Raw genomic sequence first — 9,957 nt, 5'->3', positions numbered from 1 at the left:
GGCTATCCCATGCCTCGGGTCGATGAGCTGTTGGACCGCCTGGGGAGGGCCCGGTACATCTCTACCCTGGACCTAACCAAGGGATACTGGCAGGTACCACTTACCTCTTCTGCTAAACCAAAGACTGCTTTCTCTACCCCTAGTGGCCACTGGCAGTATCGGACCCTCGCCTTCGGCCTGCATGGAGCGCCTGCAACACTCCAGCGCATGATGGACATCATCCTGAGGCCCCACCAAGCTTATGCGGCTGCCTACCTGGACGACGTCATGGTCCGGCGGGCTGAACTAACCTCTTTAGCCGCCCCCCTGACAGACCTGACCAGGAAGGGGCAGCCTGAGAAGATCTGTTGGACGACAGCCACCGAGGAAGCCTTCACTCGGCTCAAGACGGCACTTACCTCGTCGCCTGTGCTCCGCGCTCCCGACTTCGGCTGCCCCTTCCTGCTGCAGACGGATGCTTCCGATACCGGACTGGGAGCCTTCCTGTCACAGATCCAGGAAGGTGAGGAGCATTCCATAATCTACATCAACAGGAAGCTGTCCAAGGCAGAGAAGAACTACGCCGCCGTCGAGAAGGAGGCCCTGGCCATCAAGTGGGCAGTCCTGGAGCTGCGCTACTACCTCCTCGGCCATAAGTTCACCCTGTTGACCGACCATGCCCCCCTGCAGTGGATGGCCCTAGCTAAAGATACCAACGCCAGGGTGACCCGCTGGTTTCTTGCGCTCCAGGACTTCCACTTTGAAGTGCAACATCGGGCCAGGGGCCGCCAACGCCGATGAACTCAGCTTTTGCAGGTCTGTCAGGGGTCATTCCCCACCCACCCCTTATCTCTCCCTTACTGTCTCCTCTCGTTCTTAGGGCCAGAACGAGCACGCCTGGACACCCACCTTCACGAGAAACGAGGACTTCACAGGAGCACCAGCCACGAAGATAGCACTCACCTTATTTTTTCCTTCACTTTTAAAAAGTATTTAAATAAATCCACCCTCCGGGGCTATTTCACCGAGCTACCTTGTTGTGTGATTTCTCACCCGTGACTATATGTGACCCTGGACCACAAAACCAGTCTTAAGTCGCTGGGGTATATTTGTAGCAATAGCCAAAAATACATTGTAGGGGTCAAAATTATTGATTTTTCTTTTATGCCAAAAATCATTAGGAAATCAAGTAAAGATCATGTTCCATGAAGATTTTTTGTAAAATTCCTACTGTAAACATATCAAAATGTAAATTTTGATTAGTAATGTGCATTGTTAAGAACTTAATTTGGACAACTTTAAAGGTGATTTTCTCAGTATTTTGATTTTTTTGCACCCTCAGATTCCAGATTTTCAAACAGATGTATCTCGGCCAAATATTGTCCTATCCTAACAAACCATACATCAATAGGAAGCTTATTTATTGAGCTTTCATATGATGTATACATCATACATATGATACATCTCAGTTTTGTAAAATTTAACCTTATGACTGGTTTTGTGGTCCAGGGTCACATATACATACATATATATATATATATATATATATATATATATATATATATATATATATATATTGCATGTTTTTATGTAACATTTAAATTACATTATTACTTAGAAATGTTAAATAAGATTGCATCTCTGGTGCGATAGATTTTTAAGCTAGAAAATGCTGTTTGTGAGAGCAATCATCTTTAAATATCTTTGTGGAGTAAAAATCATGGGAAACTGGTCAACAGGTTGGGAATACTAGTTTTAGTATTCTTTAAAGTACATGGCTGCAACTTAATATCACTTTGAGAAAACCTGAGTTGAATTCATTATCAGTGAATACAGAAGAAGTGCACATCTAGCCTTTTTTTCAAGCTTTCTCGTTGGCTTGGCTGTGAATTAAAATGGAGTCAATTCAAGCAAGGCACATTTCAATTTCACCCACACATTTCTAAGAAACTGATAGGAACTAGCCAGACTAAATTCATTTTCTTGAGTGAATGAAGTGCCATGCAGCTGACCGCATCTCTACGTTATGACCCCAGGCAGTGTTTCTTGTATTTTAACCTAACTATCCATCTCAGTCTTACCGCATGATCACTGCAGTCTGAAAAACAGCTCTCAGAATTAGCACAGAACACCAGCCAAATCTGTGTGGTGTGGTGTGAACCCAGGCGGAAATAATGACAGAAGGTCACTCTGTCGGGGAGGCGGGTGTTTCAGCAGTGCTTGGCTCTATACTTGTTCTTGGCCCAGTGCTGGAGCGTTCAGGGAAAGACAAACAAAACAAATACAGTAGCAGAGATTATGTGCAAACATTATAACAGCAAGGATATGAAAAAGTGTTTATGAACAGATTTAGGAGTTTCGTTGGTAAAGCTGCTTTTGAAAGGCAAAGTTTGTCCTTTGGTCAGGCATGTTACACCAGTTTGTGATCTCTGTGCAGGTATTGCAGACCGATGCACATCTGTCAAGTACCATTTCTCTCAACCCATTAGACTCAGGAACATCCCTCTCAACCTGACAAGGACCATACAGCAGGACGAGTGGCACCTCTTACGTAAGTCGCCCAAAGCTTCCTCACCGCCTTCTACAGCTCTTGATATGCATTGAATATTAAGCAGTGCATGCAAGCTGGAGTTAAGTGTGCTTTGCATTTTGAAAACCATGCAGTGCAATACCATGGAAAATGATTGTGATTATGATACTAAAATAGTTAAATTTATTTGTATACCGCTTACACGTTGTATATGTACACTACCAATCAAAAGTTTTTGAATAGTAAGATTTGTAATGTTTTTAAAGACGTCTCTTCTGCTCACCAAACCTGCATTTATTTGATCCAAAGTACAGCCAGTAAAATTTTGAAATATTTTTACTATTTCAAATAAACGCTTTCTATTTAAATATATTTTAAAATGCGATTTATTCCTGTGATTTCAAAGCTAAATTTTCAGCAGCATTACTCTAGTCTTCAGTGGCACATGATCCTTCAGAAATCTTTTTAATATGCTGATTTGCTGCTTAAGAAACATTTTTTTATTGCTATTAAAAATATTTCAAAACAGTTGAGTACTTTTTTTTTCAGGATTCTTTCCAGTTTTTTTATTTTTATTGGGGGCGGAAGAAATTATAGAAATGAATACTTTTATCGATGATAAAGACATTTATAATGTTACAAAATATCACTATTTCAGAAAAAATATGTTCTTCTGAGCTTTCTATTCATCGAAGAAACCTGAAAAAATTCTGTTTTCAACATAATAATAATACATGAGCAGCAAACCTGAATATTAGAATGATTTCTGAAGTAACAATGCTAAAAATTCAGCTTTGAAATCGCAGAATTTTTTTTTTAAAAACATATACCAATAGAAAGCAGTTATATTTTTTATATTTAAAATTTTTACTGTTTTTACTGTACTTCAGATAAAAAAAAATGCAGGCTTGATGAGCAGAAGTGACTTACTGTTCAAAATCTCACTGTTCAAAAACTTTTGACTGGGAGTGTATTTTGAAAAATAGATTAAAAAATGTATTTGGATAGAAGATGAACATGTTATTAGGTATTAATATAGCAAATACAGTGGATTATTAAGCTTGTAATTAATGTTTATTGTTAGAACAGATGTACTTTTACATTATCCATGTTTTTTTTGGCTTTTAGTCCAAGTATGGTAGTGGTAAGGACATTTTGGACCCTCAAATATAATAATTCCCTTGCAATAGAAGCCCTAAATTTAAAGACAGATACACTTTTGCATATATAAAAACTAATATTCTAAATACTGGTATAAAAACAAATCTTACTCAGAAATTGCTAGTAAATTTCATGGGTAATTACAAAGAAATGAAAAGAAACACATTGAATTAAACATGAGACTTCCAGAAAGACTGGAATTGTATTTTCTTGTAAAATGTACTCCAGTAATCTTTGAAAAACCTTGAAAAAAATATTTTTCAGTGTATTAAGTTATCTTTTTTACCCAGGAGGAAAGTACTGTTAGATGTGATAAGATAAAGAGAAACATAAAACACTGGCTTTTAAAGTTTGTTTTATATGTAGCAGCCAAAAATCATTAGGATATTAATTAAAGATCATGTTCCATGAAGACATTTTGTACATTTCCTACCGTAAATATATCCAAAAATATATCCTAATTTTTGATTGGTAATATGCATTGCTAAAAACAAAAAAAAATTTGGACAACTTTAAAGGCGATTTTCTCAATGTTTAGATATTTTTGCACCCTCAGATCCCAAATTTCAAAAAGTTGTATCTCGGACAAATATTGTTCTATCCTAACAAACATCATACATAAATGAAAAGTGATGAATAAATCAATTTCAAAATTGACCCTAATGACTGGTTTTGTGGTCCTGGGTCACATATACATAAATATTCTTTTCTAGAAAAACTATCCAAAAATAGTCGATATTTTAATATTCCATACATTAAAATATTCAATCCGATATTTAAAATTTTAAAATAGACAGTCATTGGGTTCTATTGTCCGTTATATAAATATGAATACGGCTCATGTGTTTAGTGCTAATGCAGTTATTGCATGTCTTGTCATGAATATGTAATCATAACCTTTTCTTGCATCTTCATGATATAATTACATGCCCCACGGTACTGTTTTGTGTACACAAACTTGGTCAAATGTCATTTTCTGTTGGAAGAAATCTTATTAGCTCCTGTGATGTAACTTATCAAGTCATGAGGGAGCCTGCATGCCTTAATTACAGTCCTCGTTAAAATGCCTCCTAATTAAGCTTTTCTTCCTCCATGCATGTGTCCCAATCAGATTCTATAATATTACCTTTAAATTAAACATACTGAATCAATATCTGCAGTCAGCAACTCCAAAACTTTGCATGGACTGCATGGAAGTGATTTCTGAGCGCAGTGAAAGTTCCTAAAGATGAGGTGTTACCCATAGCTGTATAGTGTTGTTGGCTAAGTGGGCGGTAGTCATGGAAACAGTGTGTTTTTTTTACGGTGTTCAGATCTGCGGCGCATCACGGCGGGGTTCTTGGGCATGGCTGCTGCCGTGATGCTGTGCGGAAGCATTGTGGCCGCCGTGGGATTTTTCTGGGAGGAGAGCCTCACCCAGCATGTGTCTGGACTCCTGTTCCTCATGGCAGGTACACAATTCCGCTTATTCGCTTATTATCTAACTTTCTTCTCGTCTTTTGCTCAGCTACTTGTTACTCGTTTCGCCCAGTTGCACACTTTCTCGTAGGTGGTTCTCTTTCCTTTCCAAATGGTTGTCTACCTTGTACATTCTCCCACGTCTTGTCTATTTATCTGCTTATCTCCTTCTGTCTCATTTGTCTTGTCTTGCTTGTGTGTGCGTGTATATACATACATACATATACATACCAGGTATACATATTGGATGAGAAAAAAAATCGTAGTACAAAAATTAAACAATGCCAATGTTTCAAACTATAACATTGAAAAGTGTATAAATCACTCGTTTTTCTAAGGATTGTTCAACAGTAACAACAGAAGGTAAATTTACAGAGGCCTCCCCTGAGCCCATTGAGTTTTAACAGACCCTCTAAAGCAGGGGTCCCCAAACTAAGGCCCGCGGGCTGAATGCGGCCCGCCCCCACATTTGGACCGGCCCTCTGAACAATGCCAGAGACATATTTTGAAGATGTAATTTTAAATACATTTACTTATATCATGTCGATATTTGATAATAAAGGTTGGCTTTCAAACTAAAATTTCCCTTAGTGATTAACATAGACTAATTATTTGTTAAATTCAAAAATAGTTTTTTTCTCTTATTCCATGGATTTCACTTGTTACCAGTGTTTTTCTGTGACCACTATGCGTGCGCAGCTGTGATGTTTGGTCTATAGGGAAATAACGAGAAGAATAATAACATGCAGTAAATGGAAAACTGTTTGGATTACAAACCAATGTGTTCATAATTAAGATAATACATTTTAATAATATGGTAAGACACACCAATTTGCAATATCAAGCAGCAAAACAAGCTGTTTTGTACAGCAAAAAAGAGCTGGAAGCAAATGAGACCCAAAGCTAGACCCATAAAATTTACAAATGGCCGTGGCCGCTCTTAGGGAAAAATATGCTGGAGACAGATGTATGCATATTAGAATGCAGCCCACTACCCTTATAAATGAGTCATTGAATCATTCATTAAACCAATTCATTTAAAAATGTGGATTCAAATGTGACCTTGGACCTTGGTGTTAAGTAGCTTGGGTATATTTGTAGCAATAGCCAAACATACATTGTATGGGTCAAAATGATCGATTTTTCTTTTGTGCCAAAAATCATTAGGATTTTAAGTAAAGATCATGTTCCATGAAGATATTTTGTAAATTTCCTACCGTAAATATATCATATATATATTTTGATTAGTAATATGCATTGCTAAGAACTTCATTTGATCAACTTTAAAGGCAATTTTCTCAATATTTAGATTTTTTTCCACCTTCAGATTCCAGATTTTCAAATAGTTGTATCTCGGCCAAATATTGTCCTAGCCTAACTTCAGCCTTCAGATGATGTATAAATCTCAATTTCAAAAAATTGAGACTAATCTAATTTTGTAGTCCAGGGTCACAAATGACTCTGCATCTGAATATGCCTACTTCAATACTAATGGTCCTTTTCAAATAGAATGCTGCAATCTAGACAGGCTGCGTATCTCGGCTGCCATGTGATAAAGCCCCATCAAATGACGTCTTAATCTGAAGGATCCTTAGTAGACAGTCTTTGTTTTGCATCCTTTATTCAGCCTGTTTTGAAGGATGCATCAGGTATATGAAATCTGCTCTGAACCCATTCATTTTATTTATGTAATGCAAGCCAAATAAACATATTAGAATGATTTCTGAAGGAACATGTGACACTGAAGACTGGAGTAATGATGCTGAAAATGTAGGTTTGATCACAGGAATAAATTACATTTGAGAATATATTGAAATAGAAAAGTTATTTTAAATAGTAAAAATATTTCAAAATTTTACTGATTGCTATATTTTGGATCAAATAAATGCAGGCTTGGTGAGCAGAAAAGACTTCTTTAAAACATTAAATTAGTTACTGTTCAAAAACTTTTGACTGAAAGTGTAAATATGCAAATTGGGGGTCAAAACAGCGACTTTGTGTTGCAAACAGTAAAGTTTGTATAAAAGCAACATCACACAGTTTTGTGTCTCTCACTGTTTTTACATAACATTGGGGTACATACCAAGACACCAGATGGTTTTTGTTGTTTCTCATGTGTTCATTAGATCAGTAACCTCAAACTTTTTCCATCCCACAGGAATCTTTTGCACAATCTCACTGTGCACCTACGCAGCCAGTGTCTCATACGACCTCTCCAGGAACCCTCCCTTCATCTACGGTCTGCCCAGCGACGTAGACCATGGTTACGGATGGTCTATCTTCTGTGCGTGGGTCAGTCTGGGCCTAACAGTGGCGTCAGGTTGCATCTGCACAACTCATCCCTTCGTGAGCCGCACAAAGGCTCTTCGCTCCAAAACGGCAAGGGAGTCGTCTGTATGAGCGCCCCCCTGGCAGCCTGGAGGACTCGGGAAAACATTAATCAGCACTTGGCGCTTTAGGAAAAAACTCAAGTGGGACTCCATGCTGTGTGGAGCGGCTTTGAATGTCTTGTAGATTTCCGATACCTTCGTTGGGCTCAAGATGTATTGGTGTTATACAGAACGACTGTTGCATTTCCACATTTGCTTACAAATCAAACACACATTTTAAAAAAGAGAGAAAACACACGTGAATATACAGTGTGTATGAATATAATGGGTATGTGTATGTTTGTGGGTCGTTGTGATGCAATCATTCTCTGGATCAGGTGAATACTGTACACACTAAGGATCTGAGCCACAATTTTTTATGCAAAGCATCTAAAATTCCAATTATTGCTCTGAACATGGTCAGTATTATTTTTTTATGATGTGATTAAAGCATATTGGTTTCCCTAACACTTGCAAACGGATACAAGTCGACTAACCATTGGCTCATTTCAGATGAAAATATCAAACGGCTGAAGAAATATCAATCAGGGACGCTTCATGTCACCGCATCAGACAAATGTATAAAGGCATGATTGCATATATATCACCTTTGGGTAACAGCTGGTGGATGATATTCAAAAAGATTGAAAAATCAGAAAGACACGAGAAGTCTTGAGATCTAAGATGTGGATATGCAAATTTGTGATTGGATGAAATGCCTCTGAAGATTCAGGCCTCGGCTGTCACTTGCAGCATGTTTAAAGTGGATGCTCTCGAATCTACCAGCCTCGCTCATGAAAGGCCTCTCGTGACGTCACGGCATTGTTGAAAACACAAGTCCTTCCGTTCCACACGGGATTATATGAACTGCTGGATATTGTTTTCCAAACTGAGCCAAAACAGTAACATATCCCCCCCTGAAACTGTACTGTTTGCCTCAAAACTTCTGTTGTGTTCCTGAAAGTGTATCGTAAATAAAATATTATCATGATGAAATAAAGGTCTATGAAGAAACCAAAGTCTTCCGTGTGCTTAGGTTTTATTTTTGGCAGACCTACGGCAACTCGTTTTAAGCAGCGCCAGCATGTTTTATGCTTTTGCTTTTCTAAAAAGAACACTACATGTGCAGAAAAAAATGAAACAATGCTGTTGATTTCACCTCATATGGCTATTGGTTATGTATGGTTCATAAAAATCAGTTTTTAATTAGCAAAAATAGAAATACAGTCAAATCAAAAAGTATTCAGACACCAGATATCAATTTGAGACCAAGAATTAGATTTGACATGTTGACTTTGACGTGTTACTTACCTTTCTATCAAAGTTTTCTGACATTATCAAGATGAATTTGTTTTGACACAGTTTAACTCTTGAGTTCTTCTCATATTTTATTACCATTTTCTAAACTATAGCGAATATACTGTGACAATGTTGAAGGTGTCTGAAAACATTTTAATTTGACTATAAATGATTAATGTAGCTGATTTGTTGATTATATCAATTTTAATATTGAGGGCCAGGTCCTGGAAAACCAGAAACAGTGATATTTTAGTATTTTTTATGTACTTTTTATTATTCATTAGATGTAAAAAAAAAAAAAAAATCATTAAAAAGTTTTTATTTTAATATTCTCCGTTGTTATTAGTTTGTAATTTTTTATTCATTTTTGATAATATTTCTATTTAATTTTTATTTCAGTTGTAGTAATATTATACTTATATGTCACACATATTTCATATTTTTAATTGCCATGGTAACATCTCTAATTTTCATCTTTATTTTAGTATTTTCATTTTTTATTATTAGTAATTTTATGTGCTTTTGTAATTGTTAATACATTTTTGATAACATTTCTATTTAATTTTTATTTTTGTTTAAGTAATTTTATACTTGCATGTCACACATATTTCATTTTTAATTGCCAAGGCAACATCTCTATTTTTTTTTATTTTTTGTAATTGTATGTGCTTTTGTCATTCTTAATTAGTTTTTGATAATATTTCTATTTAATTTTTGTTTCAGTTTTAGTAATTTTATGTGCTTTTAACATTTTTAATTCATTTTTGATAAAATGTCTATTTAATTTTCATTCAGTTTTAGTAATATTATATTTACACGTGTCACACATATTTCATATTTTCATCTCTAATTTTGTTTATTTTTAGTAATTTTATGTGCTTTGGTAATAAGTTTTTGATAACATTTCTATTTAATTTTTATTTCAGTTTTATTAATATAATATTATATTATAATGAGTCACACATATATTATATATTTTAACTGCCAAGGTAACATCTTTCATTTAATTTTTAATTTTTTTGTAATTTTGTCTTGATTATATTTCTATTTAATTTGTATCAATTTTAGTAATATTATAATTACACGTCTCACACATATTTCATATTTTTAGTTGCCAAAGTGACATCTCTAATTTTTGTTTTTATTTTGAGTAATTTTATG

General features: G+C 35.8%; 1 protein-coding gene across 1 annotated transcript; it reads left to right on the top strand.

Moving 5' to 3' along the window:
- Positions 1-1,632: 1,632 nt before the first annotated feature.
- tmem178a (transmembrane protein 178a) lies at positions 1,633-8,507 on the top strand. The gene is made up of 3 exons (XM_073825928.1): positions 1,633-2,530; positions 4,984-5,121; positions 7,287-8,507. Exons 2-3 carry the CDS (start codon positions 5,016-5,018, stop codon positions 7,526-7,528), a joined length of 348 nt encoding a protein of 115 aa, XP_073682029.1. The 5' UTR covers positions 1,633-2,530; positions 4,984-5,015; the 3' UTR covers positions 7,529-8,507.
- The last annotated feature ends 1,450 nt before the right edge of the window (positions 8,508-9,957 follow it).

The sequence above is a fragment of the Garra rufa genome, chromosome 20, assembly GCF_049309525.1.
Source record: "Garra rufa chromosome 20, GarRuf1.0, whole genome shotgun sequence".
Classification (NCBI taxonomy): domain Eukaryota; kingdom Metazoa; phylum Chordata; class Actinopteri; order Cypriniformes; family Cyprinidae; genus Garra; species Garra rufa.
Note: the sequence above shows the minus strand (reverse complement) of the source record. Positions and strands in the feature narration are given on the sequence as shown.

What these genes read in the sequence shown, in the direction of transcription:
- tmem178a (XM_073825928.1), top strand. Translation starts at nt 5,016, where the DNA reads ATGGCTGCTGCCGTGATGCTGTGCGGAAGCATTGTGGCCGCCGTGGGA. An exon ending in ACTCCTGTTCCTCATGGCAG is followed by an intron (nt 5,122 to 7,286) that starts GTACACAATTCC and finishes TCCATCCCACAG; the next exon opens with GAATCTTTTGCACAATCTCA.